The sequence below is a fragment of the Lynx rufus genome, unplaced genomic scaffold, assembly GCF_022079265.1.
Source record: "Lynx rufus isolate CCGP_SWC_20201006 ecotype Redwood Valley unplaced genomic scaffold, mLynRuf1.p SCAF_4, whole genome shotgun sequence".
In the NCBI taxonomy this organism is placed as follows: Eukaryota; Metazoa; Chordata; class Mammalia; order Carnivora; family Felidae; genus Lynx; species Lynx rufus.
Genome location: NW_025814856.1, coordinates 62183292 through 62209822, shown reverse-complemented (window position 1 = coordinate 62209822; position 26531 = coordinate 62183292). Strand labels below are relative to the sequence as shown.

The 26531-nt window shown below is 51.4% G+C and overlaps 1 protein-coding gene across 1 annotated transcript in view; it reads right to left on the bottom strand.

The window, feature by feature from the left end:
* The window catches only part of ADCY1 (adenylate cyclase 1), a 103895-nt gene that overhangs the window by 14160 nt on the left and 63204 nt on the right, over window positions 1–26531 (bottom strand). Inside the window, exons 9-14 of the mRNA XM_047096986.1 lie at window positions 22138–22332; window positions 21869–21966; window positions 20769–20853; window positions 15084–15173; window positions 14410–14666; window positions 14026–14152 (exon numbers count right to left, since the gene is read on the bottom strand). Of these exons, the coding sequence (XP_046952942.1) occupies window positions 14026–14152; window positions 14410–14666; window positions 15084–15173; window positions 20769–20853; window positions 21869–21966; window positions 22138–22332 (852 nt within the window). The remainder of the gene's footprint in view (window positions 1–14025; window positions 14153–14409; window positions 14667–15083; window positions 15174–20768; window positions 20854–21868; window positions 21967–22137; window positions 22333–26531) is intronic.

Genomic DNA, 26531 nt, shown 5'->3' with positions numbered 1-26531 from the left:
GGACTCACGAACCACAAGATCATGACCTGAGCCAAAGTTGGACACTTAACCGACTGAGTAGAGAATGCCTTTAAAGTGTGAAAGGGAAAAAGCATCATCAACCTACAGTCCTATCCCTGGCACACGTATCGTTCAATCACGAAGGCAAAAGAAAGACCTTGTCAGACACACAAGATTTGAAAGAATGAATTGTCATCAGACCTGCAAGAAATGTTAAAAGTGGTCCCTCAGGAAACTAGGCAGATACCAGATAGAAACTTGGACCTTCACAGAAGAATGAAAAGCACCAGAAATCATAACTATGTGGGTACTAAAAATACTATCACTTCCAGGGGCGCCTGGATGGCTCAGTCGGTTGAGCGTCCAACTTTGGCTTGGGTCATGATCTCACAGTTCACGAGTTCGAGCCCCGCGTTGGGCTCTGTGCTGACAGCTCGGAGCCTGGAGCCTGCTTTGGATTCTGTCTCCCTCTCTCTCTGCCCCTCCCCTGCTCATGCTCTGTCTCTCTCTCTCTCAAAAATAAACATTTAAATAAAAAATAAAAAAATACTATTTCTTCTCATAAGATGGCTTTAAATATAATGAAACGTTTATGATGGAAAATATACGTTGGAGTTCATAATACACGTACACATAAAATCTATGATGTCAACAGCAAAAACCTAGCATGGGAGGAAGAAACATACGCTTCTGCAAGGTGGAATATCCTCAGCTGAAGACAGACGATGGTCAGTACCCACTGAAACAATACAACAGGGGAGGAGCTAAGACGGCAGAGCAGGGAGAGGACACTGGGCTCACCTCATCCCTCAAACACAGCCAGATAGATCTCAAATCACTCTGAACACCCAATAAATCGCTCTGAGGACGATCAGAACAAACGGCACAACTGGAGGGCGAGGAGAGGCCACATCGTGGAAGGTAGGAGGTGCAGAGACGTGGTTAGGGGAGAAAAGGATCATGGGTGTTGCAGAGGAGAGGGAGGAAGAGGTCACAGAGACAGGCGAAAGAGAGAGAAAGCCACAGGGGATCACACAAGGAAAATACTTCCCCAAAGCCATGGATGGGGAAAACAAGACAGGCTGACTATCTATCGTGGGCTTTTACAACCAGCGGGGCTCAAAGACTGGGGTTTTAGGGGTCCACGGAGTGGCGGGTGTGGAGCCCTGAGTGTGCTCATGGAGAAGCAGGGCAGAAGCCCGGCAGCAGACAGTGTGATCTGAGGATGCCCTGGGACACGCTGGGACAGATGGTTCCCCCTTCTTAGGGCACACCTGGGAGAGGTGGCATTGCCTCTCTGGGGACAAAAGAGCCAGCAGGCACCACTGAGCTGCCCTGTTCATCAGCACAGGGGCAGAGACACCTGCTGAGGGCAGCTCCCCTGGACATCAGCTTTCTGTTGTGCTTTCCTCCAAACTCCGAGCTCTTGTGCCTTGCTGCGATGGCCCTTCTGGGACAAACACGCATCAGTCCCAGTGCGGTGAGACCCTACCCCAGAGGACTGGAGCAGGTCTGCACCACACAAGGTTTGGAGTTTTAAAATTCAGCTGGCCTTCCGGGGATAGAGCCCAAGATGCACTGCGCTGTCGGGTGGGCAAATGGCCCAGACACAGACACGTGATAGGAGATTGTCTGCTCTTCTGGGAGGTCTTCCTGGACAGCGGCAGGTGCAAACTCCCCTCTTCAAGGACGAGCGAGGGGGCTGGCACCGTTTCTCTCCCCCACCCCTCAGCATAAACCAACTTCAGAAAATGGCACAGAGCCAACAGCGGCAGCCTAAATTGCTTGCACCAAGTCCTGCCCCCCTGCACCCCGCAGGTGCTGCTTTTTTCTAGGGCAAGTGTGCTGAGAACCGGAGCAGCGGGCCCCTCCCCCCAAAGACCAGCACAAACCCCCACATGCACCAAGTTTACTGACCACAGAGGGCTGCAAAGCTTCAGCTCTAATAGACACAGGACCTAGCCTCTTTTAACAAGCAGATCAGAACACACCTAGTTCAAACTCATCACACTGTGGTCAAGGTCCAAGCACTGCCCACGGCAGGCAAGGACTAACTCTGCAGAGGGCTGAGCTCAGGGAGACAGCGGCCAAAACACAGCAACAAAGAGCACACGGCCCAGACCACGGACACTTTCCCATGCGCCAGGCCCTGGACAGTATGTAACCCCTTCTTAATAAAGCCACCGCTCTCGGGAGCAGGAAATATGACAGGATTTCCGCAGCCACAGAAGAAGGCACAGACCTAGATGAGCTGCCAAGATGGAGGAATTCATCCTAAAGAACAAGGAAAGGTCACGGCCAGGGGTCTAGGCACAGATGTAAGTCATATGCCTGAGCCAGAATTTAAATTAATAATCATGAGAATCCTAGCTGGGCTTGAGAGGAGGATAGAAGACACCAGGGACATCCCTACTGCAGAGATAAAAGTTCAAAACCAATCAGGCCAAAATGAAAAACGCAATCAACAAAACTGACTGGCTGTAACGACAACGAAGGTGGAAGAAGCAGAGACACAAATAAGTGATACAAGAGACAAAATTATGGGAAATAATAAAACTGAGAAGAAGAGGGAAAGAAAAATATTAGATCATGAATGCAGACTTGAGGAGCTCAGCAACTCCTTAAAGCTTAATAACATTCATAAGATAGGAGTCCCAGAAGAAGCAAGGGGGGAATGGGGGCAGAAGGTTTATTTGAGCAAATTATAGCTGAAAACTTCCCCAATCTGGTAAGGAAACAGACATCCAAATCCAGGAGGCACAGAGACTTCCCATCAAAATCAATAAAAGCAGGCCAACACCAAGACATATCGTAGGTACATTTGCAAAGTATAGTGATAAAGAAAAAATCCTAAGAGCAGCGAGACAAAACAAGTCCCTAACTTACAAGGGAAGACCCATAAGGCCAGCTGCAAATCTCTCCACAGAAACTTGTGAGGCCAGAAGGGAGTGTCACAATATATTCAGTTGTGCTGAATGGCAAAACTATGCAGCCAAGAATACTCTATCCAGCAAGTCTGTCATTCAGAATAGGAGAAATCAAGAGTTTCCCAGATAAACAAAAACTAAAGGAGTTCGCGACCACTAAATCAGCCCTGCAAGAAATATTAAAGGGGGCCCTTTGAGTGGGAGAGACCAAAATCAACAAAGACTAGAAAGGAACCAGAAAAATCTCCAGAAATGACGACAAAACAAGTAATAAAATGGCACTAAAGTCATATCTGTCAATAATTACTCTGAATGTAAATGGACTAAATGCTCCAATCAAAAGACACAGGGTATCAGAATGGATAAAAAAAAAAAAATCCAAAAAACAAGACCCATCCATATGCTGCTTACAAGAGACTCATTTTAGACACAAAGACACCTCCAGATTGAACGTGAGAGCATGGAGAACCATCTATCATGAAGTCAAAGAAAGCCAAGCAGTCGTATTTACATCAGGCAAACTAGATTTTAAACCAAAGACTGTAACAACGATGAAAAAGGGCACTATTTCATAATAATGGGGTCTATCCAAGAAGATCTAATGATTGTAAATATTTATGCCCCCAATTTGGCGGAAAACAGATGTGTAAATCAACTAATAACAAACACAAAAGAACTAACTGATAATAATACAATAATACTGGGAGACTTTAACACTCTGCTTACAACAATGGACAGATCATCTAAGCAGAAAATCCACAAAGAAACAATGGCTTTGAATGACACACTGGACCGGATGGACTTAACAGATATATTCAACATGCCATCCTAAAGCAGCAGAATACCATTCTTCTCAAGTGCACACACACATTCTCAGAATAGATCACATTCTAGGTCGCAGATCAGGCCTCAACAAGTACAAGAAGACTGAGATCATTCTATGCATATTTTCTGACCACACCACGAAACTTGAAGTCAACCACAAGAAAAAATTGGAAAGACCACAAATACATAGAGGTTAAAGAACATGCTAACTAAAGGAAGCATGGCTAAACCAGGAAAATAAGAAATAAAACAAATATATGGAAACAAGTGAAAATGAAAACACTATGGTCCAGAGCCTTTGGGACATAGCAAAGGCTGTCCTAAGAGGGAAGTATATTGCCAATACAGCTCTAAACTCAAGAAGCAAGAGAAGTCTCAAGTATACAACCTAACCTTACACCTAAAGGAGCTAGAAAAGGAGCAGCGAATAAAGCCTAAAGCCAGCAGAAGAAGGGAAATAATACATATTAGAGCAGAAATAAATGATATGGAAACAAACAAACCAAAACCAGTAGAATAGATCAATGAAACCAGGAGCTGGTTCTTTGAAAGAATTAATAAAACGCATAAACTCCAAGCCAGACTTCTCAAAAAGAAAAGAGAGAAAGAGAGAGGACCCAAATAAATAAAATCACGAAAGAGAGATAAGAGGTCACAACCAACACCACAGAAATACAAACAATTATAAAAGAATATTATGAGCAATTATATACCGACAATTTGGGCAATCTGGAAGAAATGAATGCATTCCTAGAAACATATAAACTACAAAAACTGAAACAGGAAGAAACAGAAAATCTGAAAAGATTGATAACCTGCAAAGAAGTTGAGTCATTAGTCAAAATTCTCCCAACAAACACAAGTCCAGGGCCAGATGGCTTCCCAGGGGAATTTCACCAGCCATTATAGAGTTAATACCTATTCTCAAACTGTTCCAAAAAAATAGAAATGGAAGGAAAACTTCCAAACTCATTCTATGAAGCCAGTGTTAACTTGACTCTAAAACCAGACAAAGATTGGACTAAAAAGGAGAATTACAGGCCAATATCCCTGATGAATGTGGATGCAAAAATTCTCAACAAGAGACTAGCCAACTGAACCCAACAATACATGAAAAGAATCATTCACCACGATCAAGTGGATTTATTCCTGGGTTACAAGTGTGGTTCAGTATTTGCAAACCAATCAGCATGATATGCCACATTAACAAAATAAAAGGATAAGAACCTATGATCTCTCGATAGATGCAGCAAAAGTATTTCACAAAATATAGTATCCATTCTTGATAAAAAAAAAAAAAAAACCATCAACAGCGGTGCACCTGGGTGGCTCAGTCGGGTTAAGTGTCCAACTCTTGGTTTCGCCTCAGGTCACGATCCCACGACCCATGAGTTCAAGCCCCACGTCAAACTCAGTGAGGAGTCTGCTTGGGAGTCTCTCCCTCCCTTTCTCCCTGCCCCTCCTCTGCTCACTTTCTCCCCACCCCACCCTCTCAAAGTAAATAAATAAACTGGAGGGAAAAAAAACTCAACAAAAGTAGGGATAGAGGGAGCATACTTCAAACATCATGAAGACAATTTACAAAAAAACTCATAGCTAAATATCATCCTCAATGGGGAAAAACAGAGCTTTTCCTCTATGGTCAGGAACAAAGACAGGGATGTCCATTCTGACCATTGTTATTTAACATAGTGCTGGAAGTCCTAGCCTTGGCAATCAGACAACAAAAAAGAAACAAAAGGCATCCAAATCAGCAAAAAAGAAGTCAAACTTTCACTATAAGCAGATGATACGATGTGCTATAGAGAAAACCCTAAAGACCACACCAAAAAATTGCTAGAATACATAAATTCGTTAAAGTGACGGGATATAAAATCAATGTACATATATGTTACAATTCTATATACCAATAATGAAGCAGCAGGAGATATCAGGGAATCAATCCCATTTACAACTGCACCAAAAACCATAATATACCTAGGAATAAACCTAACCAAAGAGGTAAAAGATCTGTATTCTGAAAACTATAGAACACTTATGAAAGAAATTGAAAATAATGCAAAGAAATTGAAAGACATTCCACGCTCACAGATTGGAAGACCAAATATTGTTACAATGTCAACACTACCCAAAGCAATCCACATATTGCCTGCAATCCCTATTGAAATACCACCAGCATTTTTTGCAGAGCTAAAATAATTCTAAAATGTATATGGGACCAGAAAGGCCCCTGATAGCCAAAGAAATGCTGAAAAAGAAAAGCAAAGCTGGAGGCATCACAATTGCAGACTTAGGTTACATTACAAAGCCTGTAGTGATCAGAACAGTATGGTCCTGGCACAAAAAGAGACAGACACATGGATCAACGGAACAGAACAGAAAACCCAGAAATGGACCTGCAACTATGTGGTCAACTAATCTTCAACAAAGCAAGAAAGAATATCCAATGGAAAAAAGACAAATGGTGTTGGGAACACTGGACAGCATCATGCAAAAGAATGAAACTGGACAACTCTGTTCTACCATACCCAAAAAGAAAGTCAAAATGGATTCAAGACCTAAATGTGAGATAGGAAACCATCAAAATCCTGGAGGGGAACAAAGGCAGTAACCTCTTTGACACTAGCTGGAACAACTTACTAGAACATGGCTCTGGAGGCAAGGACATCAAAACCAAAAATGAACTATTGGGACTTCATCAAGAGTCTCACAATGAAGGAAACAACCAACAAAACTAAAAGCAACCTACTTAATGGAAGAAGATATTTGCAAATGACATATCCGATAAAGTGTTAGTATCCAAAATCTATGAAGAACTAATCCAACTCCAAAACCAAATGATCCAGTTAAGAAATGGGCAGAAGACGTGAATAGACATTTCTCCAGAGAAGACATCCAGATGGCCAACAGACACATGAGAAGATGTTCAAAATCACTCATCACCAGGGAAATACAAATCAAAACCATGGTGCAATACCACCTCTCACCTGTCATAATAGCTCCAATTAATAACACAGGAAACAACAGATATTGGTGAGGATGCAGAGAAAGGGGAACCCTCTTGCACTGCTGGTGCGAATGCTGACTGGTGCCCCCACTTTAGACAACAGTATGGAAGTTCCTCAAAAGTTTAAAAATAGAACTACTACCACACAATCCAGCAACTGTACTACTAGATATTCACCCAAAGGACACAAAAATAAAGATGTGAATGGGGCACCAGAGTGGCTCAGTTGGTTAAGTGTCCAACTCTTGGTTTCAGCTCAAGTCATGATCTCGTTTGTGGAACTGAGCCCCACATTGGGCTCTGTGCCAACAGTGCGAAGACTGCTCAGAATTCTGTCTCTCTCTCTCTCTCTCTGCTCCTCCCCTGATTGGTCTCTACCTCTCTTTCTCAAAAATAAATAAGGAAACATTAAAAAAATACAGATTTGAAGGGATACATGCATCGCAATGTTTACAGCAGCATTATCAACAATAGCCAGATTATGGAAGGAGCGCAAATGTCCACTGACTGATAGATAAAGAAGATGTGGTATATATATGGAATGGAATATTACTCAGCCATCAAAAAGAATGAAGTTTTGGGGTGCCTTAGTGGCTCAGTCTATTAAGTGTCTGCCTTCGCCTCAGGTCATGTGAGTTCAAGCCCTGCATCGGACTCTGTGCTGACAGCTCAGAGCCTACAGCCTGCTTAGGATTCTGTGTCTCCCTTTCTCTCTGCCCCTTTCTCCCCCTCTAATGTTCTCTTCCTCTCAAAAATAAACAAACCTTAAAAAAAATTTTTTTTTTAAAGAATGAACTTATGCCATTTGCAATGACGTGGATGGAGCGAGAGTGTGTTTTGCTAAGAGAAACAAGTCAGTCAGAGAAAGACAAATACCACATGATTTCACTCATGTGGAATTTAAGAAACAAAACAGATGAACATAGGGGGTAAAAAAGAGAGAGAGGCAAGCCAAAAACCAGACTCTTAACAATAGAGAACACACTGAGAGTTGCTGAAGGGCAGGTGGGTGGGGGATGGGTTAAATGGGTGATGGGCATTAAGGAGGGCACTTATTATGATGAGCACTGAGTGCTATATGTAAGTGATGAAACACTAACTCTACTCCTAAAACTAATATTACAGTGTATGTTAATTGGAATTTAAGTAAAAACTTAAAAACAAAAATAAATAAGGAGTGCCTGGGTGGCTGTTGGTTAAGCATCCGACTTTGGCTCATGTCATGATCTTGTGGTTTGTGGGTTCAAGCCCCATGTCAGGCTCTGTGTTGACAGCTCAGAGCCTGGAGCCTGCTTCAGATTCTGTGTCTCCCTCTCTCTCTGCCCCTCCCCCCGACACATTCTGCCTCTCTCTCTCTCTCTCAAAAATAAACATTAAAGGGGCGCCTGGGTGGCTCAGTCGGTTAAGCATCCGACTTCAGCTCAGGTCACGATCTCGCGGTCCGCGAGTTCGAGCCCCGCGTCGGGCTCTGGGCTGATGGCTCAGAGCCTGGAACCTACTTCCGATTCTGCGTCTCCCTCTCTCTCTGCCCCTCCCCCGTTCATGCTGTGTCTCTCTCTGTCTCAAAAAATGAATAAACGTTAAAAAAAAAATTTTTTTTTTTAAAATAAACATTAAAAAAAAATTTTAATAAAATAAAAACAAAAATAAATAATACAACAAAGAATTACAGCTAAAAAAATAGAGGAAGGGAGGAATAAAGAGAAATAAATTATAATAATTACTATCATGAATAAGAGAATCAATAATTATTAGTGGAATAATAAAGATTATTTTATATTTTAGTAGAATAATAAAAATATTTAACTAACTTAAAATAGGCAGAAAGGGGCGCCTGGGTGGCACAGTCGGTTAAGCGTCCGACTTCAGCCAGGTCACGATCTCGCGGTCCGTGAGTTCGAGCCCCGCGTCAGGCTCTGGGCTGATGGCTCAGAGCCTGGAGCCTGTTTCCGATTCTGTGTCTCCCTCTCTCTCTGCCCCTCCCCCGTTCGTGCTCTGTCTCTCTCTGTCCCAAAAATAAATAAACGTTGAAAAAAAAAAATTTAAAAAAAAAAAAAAAAAAAAAAAATAGGCAGAAAAAGAGGAAAAAGAAAACAAAGAACAGATGACCAGATCAGACAAATAGGAGACAGCAAAAGATTAAAATCTAACTGCATCAGTAATCACATAATTGTAAATGGTCTGAACAGCTCAATTAAAAAGGCAGAGATTTATAAATTGGATAAGTCGACAAGGTCCAACTGTATGTTGCTTGTAAGAAATCCACTTTAAGTAAAAAACAAATAGATTAAAAGTAAGATGACAGAAAAAAATACATAACGGGAGCTGGATTACCTATATAATATTGCATAAAGTAGACTTCAGAGCCAAGTACATTACCTGGGAAAAGAGGTTGTTTCCATAGTGATAAGGGGTACAAGGGTTTCAGCTTACCAAGAGGACATAATCCTAAACACTGATGCACCTAGTAAGAGATCGCCAAAATACAGGAAGCAAAAATTGATAGAACTGCACAAAATTCTGTCCACAGGTATAGTTGGAGACTTCAATATCATTCTCTCAAAACTTGGTAGAATGGGAAGAAAGTCCATAAGGGCACAGGAGATCTAAGAACACTCCTGGCCAACTTGACCTCGCTGACATTTATAAAATACACCATCCAACAGAGACAGGATGCAGCAGGAACGATACAGCAATTCTCAAGAAATTTAAAAGGATTCAAGGCATTTGAGCCATACTCTCTGACTACGGCATAACTAAGCAGAAGTCCATAACAGAAAGGTCTTTGAGATTATTCAACAAAAATATAATCTTCATAACGTTTGGTCCAAAGAAGAACCCAACAAAACAAAGAAAGAAAAGAAAAGAAAAGAAAAGAAAAGAAAAGAAAAGAAAAGAAAAGAAAAGAAAAGAAAAGAGTTCCTTGAACCAAATGAAAATGAAGCCACATATAATATCAATATTTATGGAACTAAAGCAGCACTTGGAGGAAATTTTAGAACAAAATCCCTGAATCAGAGAAGATACAAATCATCTTGAGAAACTAGCAAATACAAGTAATCTAAACCCAAAGTCATCAGAAAAAAATAAAGATCAGAGTGGAATTTAAGTGAAATCAATAAAACCAGAAGCTATTTCCTGAGATCAATAAAATGTATAAACTTCTAGTCACACTGATCAAAAAAAGCGTCTACACAATCGTACATCAGGAGGAGAAACGGGACGTCACTACAAATCCTACAAATATTAAAGGGAAATAAGGGAGGGGTGCCTGGGTGGCTCAGTCGGTTGAGCACCCGACTTCAGCTCAAGACATGATCTCATGGTTTGTGGGTTCGAACCCCGCATCAGGCTCTGTGCTGAGTGTGGAACCTGCTTGGGATTCTGTGTCTCCCATTTCTCTGTCCCTCCCCTGCTCATGCTCTGTCTCTCTCTCTGTGCCCCAAAAACTAAAATAAAATAAAACGTTAAAGGAGCAAGAAGGGAAGAGTATGAACAAGTTTGTGTCAGCAGACTGGACAGCGTTCAGGGAACGACATATGTGTCCGAAGCTACCTCAGAAAGAAATGGAAAGCCTGATGGCCCTCCATCTTTCGGGAAATTGAGTTGAGTTAAAATGTTCCCACTCTAAATACACACACACACACACACACACACACACACACACACTCACACTCACACACCCACGCCCAGAGGGCTTCACTTCCTCAAACATTGGAGGAAGAAACAACACCAATTCTACAAACTCTTCCAGAAACCTGAAAAGGAAGGAACCCCCCCCCCACCTTGTGAGGACTGCTTTACTCTGACATCAAAGCCCTCTTGGCCTAGAGAACTACAGAACAACGTCACTCATGAACACTGATACTCTTACCAAATTTTAGCAAAGTGAATCCCAACAATACATGTAACCATAACTACGTCACACCCAAGCCCACACCTGGGCCACCTTCCGTCTGAGAGTGGACAAAATGGCACCAGTACCGGTGGGAATCCCGCTCCAGGGTTAAGCATTCACTGGCAGAGAATGTTGCTCTACCATCGGCATCATGATTATCTACTGAGCGCAAAGGAAGGAACCACACTGGAAACAAAGCATCGTGACAGCCCCAGGTTAGGTGGGTTTATGTGACCAGCCTGGTGTCAGTAGATAATTAACCCCCAGGCTCCAGCCCGGCCGTTTCACAATAGTTTGTGATGTGACTGTGATGTGTACATGACAGACGTACCTACCCAGGGGGTAATCGGGCAAAGTCTGGAAACTTCCTTGTTTTGCTGGCTTTACGGGAAACTTAGGTGACATTTCTTGTCACACATCTTTGGAAAAATGTGTCAGTGTGTTCCCTGAAGGCAACCCTTCCTCATGACACAGGGAGGGTCTCTCTTGCACTGAACTCAATGGAAGGCTCACTCAGAAGTGGGGGCCAGCTGTGGCACAGGGGTACTGTCGGTGGGGAACCCCAGGGCAGGGTCAACCATGAGGCTGACCGACACTTAAAGGGACACTACAGCCAAGGAAGGCACGTGGGAAGCCAGAGGGGAGAAAATGCGGCCTCAACCTTGCTCTGTAAGCGCCTGGCCACAGAGCAGGCGCCCAGCAAGTGCACAGGCTGGGAGCCCAGGTCTGTGCCCCTCCAGGCCGGGCCGGCTCTCCGGCTCCACAGGAGTCTGTCTTTCTCACGCTCTGAGCAGCTATTCACAACTAAAAGATCTGAGATCACGGGGGCCAGCTGATGGCGGGGAGGACACATCTAGGGACCGGCTGGCCTGTTCGCCCTGGACAGCCAGCTCAGTGGCCCTTGGCACAGCCCACTGAAGACACTGTTCTCCGCTAGCTGGCAAGGCTCTGGCAAACAGCAGCAGTCAGATCTCCTTCTGGGAGCCCTGTACACAGGTGTCCTCTCGGCATCTGCTCTCAGGACCTCCCACAGGACACTGCCAACAGGCCCCCGAGCCACCTGCTCCAGCGGAATTGACCCGTGTGGAGCGCCAGCAGGAGCGGGGAGGCCTGGGTCCCTCCCGGCATGTTCACTGAGGGCTGGCTGTGTCCCTTGGCCGAAGGCCGTGAGTCTTGTCTGGTGGCCTGCCCTGGGGTGGATGCCCTCCAGGGTGGTGTCCCAGGAACTGGGCCATGCTGGGGCTGCCCCAAACCCACCCATCTGTCAGACAATCCAAGGTCTGCAACCCCCCTGACTTCACACGAGTGGGGCCATGGTCGGGCCCTCATGCAGGACGGCGGTGGCACAGCCCAAGTCCCTCAAGGGGCAGAACCAGCATTGGGCGTGTTCCCCTATCTGCAGCAGGACTCGGGGCCTACCCTGTCCACGCAGCCCAACCCCGGCGTCCCATCCCCATGGGGACAGAAACGAGGGGCTCAGGATCTCCGTGGCCTCCACCTGCCCAGAGTCCAGGTGTGGAGAGAGGGCAGTGCTGGGCGGCGGGACCCTCAGAATTGGGGCGTCCCCGGAGCAGGAGCAAACCCGGCACACCGGATGGAGAATGACCCAGATGGGCAAATCTATGGGGACAGGAAGGAGAGTAGTGGCCACTCAGGGTTGGGGGTGGTGACCACTGATGGGCACGGGGTTCTTTTGGGGGACATGAAATGTTCTAACGTTGAGGTGATGGCTACACAGCTCTGAATACACTGAAGGCCACCGAGCTGCGTGCTTTACACAGACTGTTGAGCGTGGATTCTGTCTCAGGAAGGTTGTCACGTAAAAAAAGAATAAATAAGCCACGTTCTCTGCCCGGCACACCTATGCACGTACATATATACACGCACGCGGATATGTGCACAGAACACACGGATACGTGCACACACATGCGTCTTTCCTCTTCTGTTTACCCAAAGCCACAGAATCGTCCTCCCTGAACTTGAACAGACAACCAGCCTGGATGTCCTGGCGGGAATCTGCGCGGCCGGAATCCGTCTTCCCAGGTGAATTAAACCAGAGAAAAGCCAGCAGGCCGGCCCCTTGCCTCTGTCCTTTGCCTGCAGGTGGAGTGTCCCGACAGATCACAACGCGGTGTCTGAAGGGCGCTCGGCCGCACCGAGCACCTACCGTGCACCAGGCTGGCCGCCAAGCTCGAGCGGGTAGGAAGCTACAATTGCTGTATTCCGCACTGGCAGGGTAAATTCTAGGTGTCACCTGGATGGGGTCCCAGAGTGCCCTGACAGCCAGCGAACATCACTTCCGGGTGTGTCTGCACTGGTCTCCAGAGAGACTCACGTTTGAACCATTGGCCTGAGGGACCCAGACAGCCTTCGTCACCCCAATCCCCTGGGTGTCACCTCTCTAGGGTCGGACACCGGCCATCCCTGTGCCCTGGCCCCAGGCTGGGCTCCTGGTACAAGGAGGCTCCCACAACCTTGGACACCGCAGAGCCCTGGCCATCCCGGCTCAGCCATGTCCAGCCTGGGCCTGCACACAGGTGGCCCTCACAGCCATGCCCGTCCCACCTCCTGGGCAGGGCTGCCGCAAAGACCAAATGCAAGCCAGGGCCCCGGCCAATAAAGAGCTGTTTCCCTAAACATCGAGTGAGATGACATGTGGCAGCTAACATGCGGTGGTCTCCGTTCCGTGCACACCCCCTGCCCATCCGTCGATGGGGAAGCAACTGGCCCGGGGCCCAGAAGTTTGCAAGCTGCACAGACGGAGTGTGAACCTGGACAGGCTGGCCCAGAAAGCCAGATGGCCTCCCCTTCTAAAGGCTGGGGACACAGCAGGTGACAAGGGGGTCAGGGCACACCAGCCATACATCCTGGGCTGGACCCAAAAGTGCACCTGTGAGTGGGTCACACGGCAGGTGCACGGGGCATACCACCTGCCTGGGACTCAGGGCCCATGGACCGCTCTCCTCGGCCCCCTTCAAGCCTCTTTCCCAGGAGACGTGTTAACAGTGTAGACTCCTGCCCCCCTCCTGTAGACCCACTAAATCGTGGGGGACCGTGCAAGAGTCAGCGTTTTCTGGAGTCTCCCATGACCTGAAGAGACTTGTTGTCACATGCAGCGCAGCGAAGGCTGAGCCACTCTGCACCACAGCCCCACTGGCTGGAATGCCTTTGGGGATGGGGAACTCACTGCCCGAAACACCGCCGAACTCTCGGTCATTAGACAGGGCTCATCAGACTGTGCCCAGCTTGCCGGAGCTGCCTCCCCCACCCGCACACCGAGCTGGCGCCCGGCAGGAGCCCCTGAGTGCCCTCCCAGGGTTCCCTGTACCACACCCCACCCTCCCGGAAGCAGAGAGAGCTCGGCCTGCCTGTGCCGCCCAGAGGTAGTCCAGCCGCAGCTTGACGTCCACCTGACGGGCGTGCAGGGCCAGGGTGCAGGAAAACAGCAGGATGGCCATGATCGGCTCGAAACTGCGCCCCGACGCCATGCCGCCCCTGTGGAAGAGCAGGAAGGAAACTCCATCGGTGCGCGGAATCTGAGAGCTGTCCGCACGTGTCCCCGGACACGACTCTCAGCCGTGCAGAGCACTGGCCCTGGCTAGAGCCGCTCCCTCCGGGAAAGCCAAGGCCTTGCTGGAATTGGGGCCCAGACGGACACGTGGAGAAGCCACCAAGGCGATCTGCTTCCTGGTCCGCAAACCAGAACGGGCAATGCCCGCCCGGCTGTGCTCCGGAGGGAGCCGCGCACCTACCCGGGGGCCCTGGTGTAGCCGCTGAGCTCCAGGACCAGGATGTAGGACGTCGTGAGCACAAAGAGCAGGATCATTTTGGGCAGGGAGGACACCCGCAGGAAGACAGCCAGCGGGAGGGTACCCACAAGGCCGCAGAGCAGGGCGTGGGGCGCCGACTCACAGGGCGCGGCAGGCAGCACGGCGTTGCGGCCGCTGGGCGTCAGGACCACCAGGGACCCGTTGGGGGTGGAGCTCCAGGACCAGGGCAGGCAGCCCACCTGGAGGGGACGGAGGGACAAGGATGGCGGGAGGCACTTGCTCCGGACCAGCCCTCCCTCCTCCCCAGCCCGCCAGCCCCATCGAGACGCTCCTGCCCAGGCTCCCCCCATCCCGATACTCCGACCCACGCCCCCAGGAGCCACCAGCAGGCTCTGCAGCACCCCCTCCTGCTCGGCCTTCAAGGCTCCTCAGTGCAAGGTGCACAGGGCCAGGGGGCAGAAGACCCCCGCCCTCCTCCTCCCCAGGCGGCCAGCCCCAACACAGTGCTCCTGTCCCTGCCTCCCCCTCCCCCGCTACTCCTGCCTCGCCCCTCCATCCCCTGCACACCGTGAAGAGGACAGCAGCCCCCTCGTCCCCTGTCCACACCTCACGCCTCCAGGAGACCAGCGCGCCCTGCTGCCTGTTGAGATGCTCACCACACATCCTTGGGCCACGGAGTAGATTAAGACCACGACGAAGATACACAAGACGGTGCGGATCTGAATCGTCAGGCACCCTGGAAAACACTGAACAGTAACACAGGTTTCTGTGAAAAAGCCGAAACACAGAAACAGTCTCAGTGCAGAGCGCAGGGCCCCGGGGGCTGCCGGACTTCACCCGCCACGCAGATTCCTAGGCTGTGCTCCAGGCTTCACCTCCCAGGTGAAAAGCTGCCCCAACTAAAAGAAACAAAACCCAGTATCTTTGCATTAAAAAGAGCACCCCCTGGGGGGCCTGGGGAGCTGGAAGGTTAAGCTTCCCACTTGGGCTCAGGTCATGATCTCACAGTTTGTGGGTTCAAGTCCCTCATTGGGTTCTGTGCCTACAGCTCAGAGCCTGGAGTCTGTTTCAGATTCGGTGTCTCCCTCGGTCTCTGCCCCTCCCCCGATCGCGCTCTCTCTCCATCTCAAAAGTAAATATTAGAAACAATTTTTTTAAGAGCACCCCTGCCAGCCTTATCCCACGCTGTGACTTGGGTACCGAAATGAACTGAATCCGTTAGTCACACTTTTATTACGTTTAACTCCATCTCAGAAATAGCAAGAATTCACACGCACTCGTGTCGTCTTTTCTCTGCCTCATGTAAGTTTTATCATTTCCTTCACACGGGCTTCATGTCAGTTTTGTTATTAGGAAGTTAATTTTACGTCTATTTTAATACGTTTTGCAATATCCAACAGATGACCTCGGGGGTAAAAGTATGAACCTCTTTTTATACTCAGGCTCACGAAATTCGAAACAAAAACTAAAATCAAGCCTGCAGGGACCCTGCACAAGCTGCTGACGAGACCCCCAAGCAGCTGGGGTGCCTGGTCCTCCCGGGGAGGTCAGGACCCTGGTTGTCTCGGTCTGGGGGCAGGCTGGCAGTGCCGCTTTGCCTGTTTTGGGGACCAGGGCACCTGATGGCTGTGGGGCTTGCGCCGTGGCAGCTACAGATCTGGGTCCCGGTCAGGATCCCTGAGCCCCAACTGCATCGTGCAGACATGCTGGGCCCCCAACCTCAGAGAGCAGAGGTACAGCCCTGGAGCCCACGACCCCCCTCCTGGTGTGATCCCGTCACCCCACAAGACTGAGGATGCGGCCACGGGATTGTCGCCCCCAGCCGGACAAATCACCCGCAGCTCGCACATTCACCCAGCAAGCAAAGGAGGGCTCCTCCCAGCGGTGGATGTCAGGAGCCCCTGGGGGCACAGCGGTGAATGAGGCCTGGCCCCTGGAGCCCCGGGAGAGGCAGAAATGGCACAGAAGTCCCTCGGGGAGACGGTGAGGGGAGAGCCGCTGGCTGAGGCTGAGCAAGCCCTGTCCGGGGTGCACGGAGGCCGCATCCCGGTTGTGCAGTGCACAGCAAGGGCAGCTGTGCAGGGCTCAGGGACACAGAGTCACATGCAGCTACCCAGTTGAGCACGCCACACCCACTTGTGTGGCAAATGGCCAAACAGGGGTGGGCTCCCACGGCCATTTCCTATCTAGGACACACAAGCCACCCACGTGGACGCTCTGGGCCCGGTCCCTGCCTTTGAGCTCTACTGACCCGATACCACGCTCGGCGAGCTGTGACCACTCACGCAGTGGTTTATTTATGGACGGAATTCACGGAGTCACGGATCCACTCGTTCGGCACTTCTAGCTTTGTTTCCCACCAGCTATGCGCCATGCCACATGCCATTCCGTGGAAATGAGAGCGCCAGCAAGCCGCCACAGCTGGGTCTCAGTCACCTGCCCTCCTGGGCACCACGTGACCTCCCATGACACAGTCCACACCGTGGGCGGCCACGGTACGCTTCCCCAGCAGAGTGGGCGCTCAGCCGCTCCAAGCACTGACCCCGCCCCAACGTTGCCACTGCAGAGATCGCATCTTTCCAAAAAACCCACACCAAGGGGCCACAGGACTTGGCACACTGCCTCGCCGGGCCAGGAAACCACACCGGGGCCATGATGTGGGCCGACACTGTGACCTAGTCACTCTTTGTCACCTTTCTCCTGGGCCCTGCTTCAGGGTCGCTGACCCCAGCTGCCTGAGAATGGGGACGCAGGTCCCCACCAGCTCACACTCACAGGACCCCGCTGCGTCCTCCTCGCCCCACCTGATAGGCACCTCCCCCCCCACTGCTCACCCTGGGGACTTCGAGACCCACCAGAGGCAAGAGCACGGCTAACGCTGACTCACAGGCCCCCTCCGCTTGCGAGCTCACTGTGGGTCGGACCCCTGGCGCTGCTGGCCGCCTGGACCTGTGAACCGCAGCTCGGGTTCTGCACGGGGTTCGCAGCAAAGTCCAGCCGTTCTCTGGAGACACCCGCGTCCTGCTCCCGGGCCTTGCGGGGACTTGCCACTTGGCCATGGGCCAGCAAGGGGCCGCGGGACCTGAGCCGGGTGCTGGCTGACCCTCCAGGCCCTGAAGCCGGGCGTGCACAGCAACGCTCCGTCATCCATGGGAGAGGCACGGCCATGATGGGGCCCAGCAGGCCGTGGGATGCACGTAAATCACACAGAGAAGCGGCCCAGAGGCCTCAGTCCACGCTCCAGCTACCCCTTGGCCTCACGGATAGTGTACGTCGGCCGACAGAGGAACAGCAGACACCGCTGCTCGTGGACGTCAGGCGGCGCCCGGCTGGGCACCTGGCTTGGAGAGAGTGACAGCCACGTGTGCGATCATTCGCCGATTCGTGGGCCCCGGCCGATGTCTGGCTGGATGGTCCGGGAAGAGACATGCTGGAACACTGTGACAGGAAGTCACCGATGGGGCAGACACATGCGGGAAGACCCGTATCGGTGGGCGGGCAACACTGGTGTCCCATGTGAACACTGGTCGGCGCGGGACATGGCAGACAAGGAGTGTGCTAACCAAGCAGGTAAGACCACCCATTCTGTGGACACCGGGCGGCCTCCCTCCCCAGTCACCCCAGCTATTGCCCTATGGGCTCGCGGACACAGTGGCCACTGTGGCAGGGATGGAGGTGACGCCCAGGAACACGGACTTCCGCTCACGAGGGCCAACCTGACTACGGCCACCGCAGAGATCAACGGGGAGCCCCCGCACGGAGCCCTTCTGACGGGAGACACGGGGGAGGGTTCTGGGGATGAGTGTCGAGGCTGGCAGCCCCCTCACTGACCAAGTGACACTGCCGACCTCACCTGGGGCCCCACCCTCAGCAGCAGGATTCGCTGTCCTCCCTCCGTTGTCCCAGGGGAGTTGCTCTGCATGTGGATTTGCCTTTCCCGCCCACACGCTTCCATGGAAACTCCCCCCACGGACGTGCACGACGTCTCACCCTCCCATCTCTCCCCAGAAACGAGCATGGCAATGGCTACGTGCTGGGGTATCCCGCCGGCCTGACCGTGACCCTGCGATCCCAAAGCAGAGGCTTTACAGACAGTGAAAAGCATTGGCTGTGGTGCTGACGGTGTGGTAACTCTCTCAGAGCCGTGTGCCACGGGGCCGTGGACAACACCGTGCTGAAACCACACAGGGAGCAATCCTGGTGATTGTCCCAAGAGCCTTAAAAACATTTGTCAAAATAGCAAAGTTCTCTTACTGTTGGTTATATAAAGAGAGAAAAGACGTTCAGACTAATACGTATCTGGTACGTTTGTGACGGGCACCAGTGGTCCCCACGCTTTCTCCCTCGAGCCCCAGGCCAGTGAGGAAGCAGCGTCCCTCGACCACATGGCATCCTGTGGTGGCGGGTGGCAGCCGTGACTGGCTTTACCAGGGGTGGACCCGTTACTCAGCAAAGACTACTGGGGCCCGGGTCACCCACACCAGGTCTGTATGGCCAGCAGGTGGCAGAAGGGAAACAGGAGGGTTGGGAGGACGCCACATGCCCGGGCTGGTGTGGGGACGGGGACGGCCACAGGCAAGACTGGGGACGGGCTACTGGGAACTGTGGTGACAGTCCCACAACCGTCCAAGCTGGACCTGCTGATAGTCGGACTAAAGGAACCCCCGACAAAGCCCACGGGCACCTTCCCTTTCGTGGCCTCATGGTGCCTGGATTGCAGAGCCAGCTGGCCGCCCCGCCCCCGCCCCTCGGAGGCTGTGGTCACCTGTCAATGGGCTGAGAGGACAGACATGAGAGCCTGGAAGCAGGGAGCAGCGGGGACCGGGCAGTGGGGGCGGGTACCGGGTGGGGCAGGGGTCCCCCAAGCAGCGAGATGGGAAAGGTGTGCCCGCCGCCAGCCGCTTTACTTCCATCTTCTCTGCTCTCTGGCTGCAGGTGCCGGGCTCCACCTGGGGCAGAGACCCGGCCAGGGAGAAGGCTGAATCCCTTCCTCCCGGCAGGGGCACCCGGACGCCCCCGTGTGCACATGCAGCTTCCCAGGGGCTCTGCCTGCCAGAGGCCAGGGAGCTGGGAGGGAGGCTGCCGGGTTTTGAGGGGACGCCAGGCCTCCTCCCAACCCTGTGCTGCTGGGTGAGCACAGAGCCGGCTGTCCACGACACGCCCCGAGGAAGGCCGGCCCCATGGGCAGGAGGGCCCCGAGCCTGGGTCTTGGTGGCAGAACGGAGTCCCCGGAGAAAACCAGCCTGGGCCCTCCCTCCTGTCTCGGGCGTTTGAGTATGTGAGGCAGCAAATTCCCTTTGTCACCTGAGACCTGTACATAGCTGGTGATTTTGTCACTTGTAAAGTATCATTCCTTACGGCCCCCACACAAAGGCCTGCACTCCACATGAACACCTGATCCCAGAGACGTTTGCTCAAACGCAAAGGGCTAAATTGCTCTTCTGAAAACTGGCCTTCTGATCCTGCGTCTATGCCCCCCTACCAGTCTCTGGGCCATGCCCCAGCGGGAATGCTCAGAACTAGCACAGGGCCGCCCACAGCCTGGCAGACTCTGAATCCACACGCGTCCGGCTGGAGACCTGAGGCCGCCTCTGCCAGGAGCAAGTGTCCACCCGCACTGGCTCCCATCTCCTGGAGGGCAGGACAAGTGTCCACCCGCACCGGCTCCCAGCTCCCCAGAGGGCACAGCAGGCCATAGAAGCCAATCACGTGACTAAGCTGTCTTCCTTGGAGTGCGAGTGTCACTCCGTCTACGAAGATGAAGAAGCCAGAAACATGGTTTAGGTAAGTATAATTCTCCCAGTTAAAAACAAGAAGTTATCTATGCATAGCAACGCAGCTAAGTGAATAAAACCGAATTTAGTTTTTCACAAAGTTGCTGTTTCCCACAATCACGCAAAGCTAACACTGGGTCTGCTGCCGTAGCTGTGGGGTGACAGGGAAACGGGGGGCGTGGAGATGAGGCCTGGAGGCCACCGTGGGGCTGGGACCCAGCGCCCTCCTGGGAGAATGGCCGCTCGGGGCACCAACCCAGCCCCGCCCCAAAGGTCACAACAGCAAAGCCAACAGAGAACCCCATCTACCATGTGAGCGCACAACAGACCTCCAGCCTCCTGCTCCGGACTCTCCACTCAGGAGAAGGCGCTCACGAGTGTCCATCACTACAGACCGCCTGCCCCGTGTCCCCAAAGTGTTCCCAGAACTCCCGGCAGCGCCCGGCCCATGACAGGGCTTCGTGAGCTTCTGCTACTCCAGAGGGAGTGAGGGTCTCCACCGCCCTACCTGTGCTCCCGAGAGGGCAGGCGGAGGCCACACACAGGACACGACACACACACACACACCTGGACCCGGGTGACGTGCAGGTACAGGACGCAGGCCACCAGGAAGCAGATACAGAAGGCCAGCAGCAGCAGGAGGACCAGGTTCCTAGGGCAGAGGATGCAGGGTCACCGTGGCTGGAGCAGGTGCTGTGTGCCCACCGGCTGCCTGGGAGTCTCCCCTAGCCCCCACCCTGCCAGCTCCCTTCCCGCCTCCACCCCAGCTTCCATTGTCCCTGGGCCCGCCGAGAGGTCCTCCCTCACGAAGGGCTGGCCGCCGGGCACTGCCCTCTGAGTGGAGTTCATCTGGGAGCGGCTCTTCTAGAAAAGGCTTGATCCCCAGGCAGTGCCATTGGGAGGTCACCTCGCTCACGGTGTCTGGAGACGGGGCAGCTCCCATGTGCTTTCTGGAAACTCTAAGGGGACTACTGCCCTTGGGAGGGCTCATTAAGAAAGTGCTCTGTCTGAGGGGCGCCTGGGTGGCTCAGTCGGTTAAGCATCCAACTTCGGCTCAGGTCATGATCTCGCGGTTTGTGGGTTCAAGCCCTGTGTCGGGCTCTGTGCTGACAGCTCAGAGCCTGGAACCTGCTTCAGATTCTGTGTCTTGCCCCTCTCCCACTTGTGCTCTGTCTCTTTCTATCAAAAATAAATGTATAAAAACAATTTTTTTAAACAGAAGAAAAAAAAGAAAGTGCTCCGTCTGGGAGACAGGTGTATCGTCCCCGCCAAGAAACAGCCCTACCAGACTCACTGTGACTCAGCAGCCCGGATGCCGCTCTGCTGCTACCTCTTTCTTCCTCCCTAGAGCCCGCTATCTCATTCTAACGTGTCTAAAATGACCCACGCCTGGAAACCCAGCTGCATTTCCTCCCTCAAAACCTGTCCTGAAGTCGAGGGTGCACGTGTGTGCATGGAGATGCTGAAAATACACAGCGTCCCAGGACTGGCTCAGTTAAACATTAGAAACAGAGCGAGCGTCCCGCACATGTGCGTCGGGGCCTCACACAGCCGGCCACTGGGCAAATGGACAGCTGGCTGTGGCCGGGACCGCGGGGGAGTAACCAGCAGACAAGGAGGGAGCCCCCGTGCCCCTGTCCTCCGGCCGCCGGGCCCCCGACACTCACTGTGGGATGATGAGCAGGTAGACGAGGCCGAACAAGGCGGCCAGGACGAGGGCCAGAACGACGGCGCTGGTAAAATACTCGTCCTGGAGCTGGTGGTACTAGGAGACACAGAGACCCGCCATCGGTTGCTGCGGCTTCCAGGAGACACGCGGGGTCCTCCCGAGGGTGCCCCCCTGGGAACCGCGGCCGTGTCCAGAAGAGCGAGTGCAGGCGGCCACGGCCGAGGGGCCTCCGGGATCCCCCGCGCTCCTGAGGTCCCGGTCACCTACCTTGCGCTCCCGCTCAGCCTGCTTGTACTTGAGGGTGAAGAAGTCCAGGTCCGCCATCTCCAGCTCCGTCTGGCGCGCTTCCAGGAGGCGGCCGATGTACCTGTTGACGCGCGTGCCCGGGGTGGTGTAGACGGCGTTTGCGGAGAACGACGAGCGGTTTCGCAGTTTCTCTGATGCGGTTCTCAGTGCCCTCCGCTGCGGCCATCGGGGAGAGAAAGAAACGTCAACAAATCCTCCTCGTGTTGAAGAGAAAGCTCTCTCGCCCCCTCGGGCCCGTGTGCTCGCCCACTGCAGAGTCTGGGGGCCCGGGGCTGGAGGCCTGAGATGCAGTCACGGCTCCACTGCCCGCTGGCGCCCGAGATGCCAGGGGACTTAGCTCAGCATCGGCGCTGGGGCTCCGTGTCCGCAAATGGGGTCACACGATGTGTATGTGGCAGCCATGTGGATGGAGGGAGGGGGGGATGAGAGGCAGTGCCCAGCACAGGGTAATAGAACAGAAATTGGTTCCTTAAAAATATCAGTAAAACTGAAAAGTCTGTAGCAGGCATGACAAAGGAAAAGAGGGAAAGACACCAACAGATTCAGGAAAAAAAATGCAATTCAACTACAGGCCTTGAAGATGCCAAAAGGGCAAGAAAGAAATACTTTGAACAGTGGTACACAATTAAGTTGACAACTTAGATCAGTGAACTACTCCAAACACACATATACTACCACAACTCACCCGACATGAAACACTGTTAGACTGGCGCTGTAATTACTAAAGAAATTCAATTCATAGCTTCAAAATTCCTGAAAAATTAATCTCCAGGCCCAGATGGTTTAACTGGAGAATTCTCCTATTTAAATGAGAACTAACACTAACTCTATACAATCTCTTCCAGAAAACAGAAGAGGCAACACCTTCCAACTCACTTCACAAGGTCAGTATTGTCCTGATAACACAACCAGACCAAGACAGTACAAAAAAGGAACACCACAGGCCATCTCTCTCAATACTGATGTAAAAATTCTTAACAAAATAGTAGCTAATAGAATTCAGCACAATATGAATAGAAGTACACACCGTGACCACATCTAGAGACACAAGGCTGTTTACATATTTGTACACGAATGCAACACATCACATTAACACCCGATTAAACACCATATAAAAAACCCCATGGTTGTATGAACTGACGCACAAAAGGCATTTTGACAAAGTTCGATACCCATTCTTGATAAACATGATCAGAACACTAGGGAGGGAGGGGAACTTCTCCAACCTGATGAGGAAGATCTACAGAATACTGACAGCCAGCGTCATACTCGCTGGTGAAAGACGGAGTTTCACCATAGTACTAGAAACCCCATCCAGTGCAATAGGGCAAGAAAAGAAAATAAAGACAAACTTATTAGAAAGAGAGAAACGAAACTATCCTTATGATAAGTGACATGATGGTCTACATAGAAAGTTCCAAGGGGAGGAAAACAAATGAATTCCACAAGATCACTAGATACAAGATGAACATAAAGTATTTCTTTAATACCAGTAATCAGCACGTGAAGACAAAATTAAAATTCAGGACCATTCATAATCACAGAGAAAAATGAAGTAGGTACAAATCTAACAAAACACGAACACAACATGTATGCTGAAAACTATATAATGCTGATGATGAAGATTAAAGATCTCAATAAATGGAGAAACACGTGCTTGGGGATTAGAAGACACAACACAGTGAAGATATCAATTCTCCTCAGATTGATGTACACAGGCTTAACATAATTTTATCAAAATCCTAACAGGAACTTTTTTATGGATAGACAAACTTTTTCTAAATATTAAACGGAAAGCAAAGAGACTAGAATAGCTCATTTGTCTTAAAAATAATATAGTGAAAGACACCACTCGGCCCAACATTAAGACCGATTGTGTAACTACATTACTTGGGATGGTATGGTGTTGGTGGAGGGCCAGACACAAAGGTCTGTGGAACAGACCAGACAGCCCAGAAGCAGCTTCCTATAAGTACGGTCAAGGGTTTTTGACTAAAATCCAAAAGCAATTCAACGGAAGAAAAACTGTCTTTTCAACAAATGGTGCTGGACCAAATGGACGTCCATAAGCAAAAAAGTAAATCTTGACCTAAACCTCATACCTTATAAAAAAAAAAAAAACTAACTCAAAATGGATCACAGGATTAACTATAAAACATACACAGTAAAACCTTGGATTGTAACTTGTTCTGCGAGGGTTCTGTAAGATGAGCAAACATTTCTAAGAATTTTAACTTGATAAGTGATGTCTTGCAACATGAGTCGAACATGACACTGAATGACACGTGATCACAACTGAGCCAATGGTCCTTCTCTCTCTCTCTCTGCGGGATTGTGGGCGATCATCTCCCAGGCTCGGATGCTCGGTCTCAGGCTGTGGTGTTTGGCAGAAATCAGTGATTTTTCAGCACGTTGGAAGGTGCCCACAACTGGCACTGGTGTCTCTTCTGTCACTTCAAAGCACCTGTGGACAGTCCTTTGCTTTTCCGTACAAGAGTGAGCTTAGGAACGCTTTGCTTCATTCTAGCTCAGGCTGCCTGCGGAGAGAGACCCTTTCCTCCGCTGCCTTATTACCAGTTACAGTAAATACAGTCTATGACGAGAGTTTATTAATACTGCACTGTAGTCAACATCCATGTGAGCGTATACAAGGGCCCCCATGCAGAAGAAGATCCCATGGGACCAATAGACAGCAGTGATTCCATTAGTGATCGTGAAAGTCGTCCTACACAGTAACCCTCCTCTCTTGTTTCCCTCACACCAGCCACCAGGTTTTCAGAAGTGCAGGTTAACTTATTTTTCTTTATATTCTATATTTTCTTTATTATTTTGTATCATGTTACAGTATTGTAATCATTTTTGTATGAATATTTTTGGGTTGTGGAATGAATCATCTGAGTTTCCGTTATTTCTTCCAGGGAAATTTACTTTGATGTACAAGTGCTTTGGATTACAAGCATGTTTTTGGAAAGAATTATGCTCACAAACCAAGGTTTTACTGGTAAGTATAAACTCTTAAAAGAAACGTTAAAATCTTCGGGGTTTGGGGCATGGGCGGTGAGGCGGGGCAGGAAGGACGGTCGCCTGGCCGGGGCCAGGTAGGAGTGCACCCCTGGGGCCCGGCATGGACACCCAGCGTGGATGCCCCGCATGGACGCCCCACGTGGACACCCAGCGTGGACACCCAGCTCCCCTCAGGTGAGCAGCGCAGATGACGGAAACGTCTCCCACCCGTGAAGCACAAGCTGGGTCTCGGTTTCCTCTCAGGCTGACACCCCGGACATTGTGGGCCGAGAACTGGCCCTGCCCAGCGTCAGCCCCTCCCAGCCCATACCCCACTCTCCCTCCCCGCATGCTCTCCCCACAGGCCCCGAACTTAAGACACCACTTCAGAGACAACCTTCTAGAAGTGACCGGTCATCTTGGGAACTGGAGGGATTCTCCCTCTGGGGCCTGGGTGCCCACGGCCTCCACAAAGCAGCAGCTGAGCTGCCTGGACACCAGAGGCCACCATCAGAGCCATGCAGGCCGGGGGGCCACATAAGAGCCACACAGGCCAGAAGCCACGTCAGAGCCACGTGGGCCAGGGGCCACGTCAGAGCTACACAGGCCGGGAGCCATGTCAGAGCCCTGCAGGCCAGTGACCCTGGCTGGGAAAAGGCCCCACCATGGACTTGGGGTCCTGACTAAGGGACGTCCCGCAGAAGTGCTCAGACTCGCACTTCTCCGTCCATCCTTTTCCTCTCTTCGTGCTTACCAGGAATTTACCCTTTTCTTTATAACTGTGAAGCGTGTTGCTATAAAGCTGCTGCCTCCTCTCTCACTAGGGACATTGTAGGGTCCACGCAACGCGCCTTGCTTGCCCAGGACCCCAGGGAATATGTTTGCTGATTGCCACGCTGATGCCTGTGGGCCCGGCTGGACACGCCAGGGACGGGGGCGCTGAGGCCACAGAACTCTGGGGCCAGGCAGTCAGGGGTGCTCGGTCCAATGAGAGTCCCGGGTGACAAACCCCATGCCCCCTCTCCAAACTGTCCTTGCCGAGGCTTGAGAAATGAAGGCCACGCTCAACCGGCTTTCCTGATGCCCTGCGGCTGACCCCAGATGGCAGGCCCGGCCTGAGACCTGACCACGGTCCATGGGCACCTGCCTGAGCCGGGGTGCTCAGGGGTGAGCGGCTCATGGCGATGGTGCCCTGGTCTGACCCGTCCAGGGCTGACGGGCAACCCCGCCTACAACCACTGAAAGCTACAAAAGAGGCACATGCGTGGCTGTGGTGGCAGAGACGGGGGCCATCGCTGTCCCAGGCAGAGAGCAGAGGGCAGACACAGGCCGAGTGCACAGCTCGGGCACCC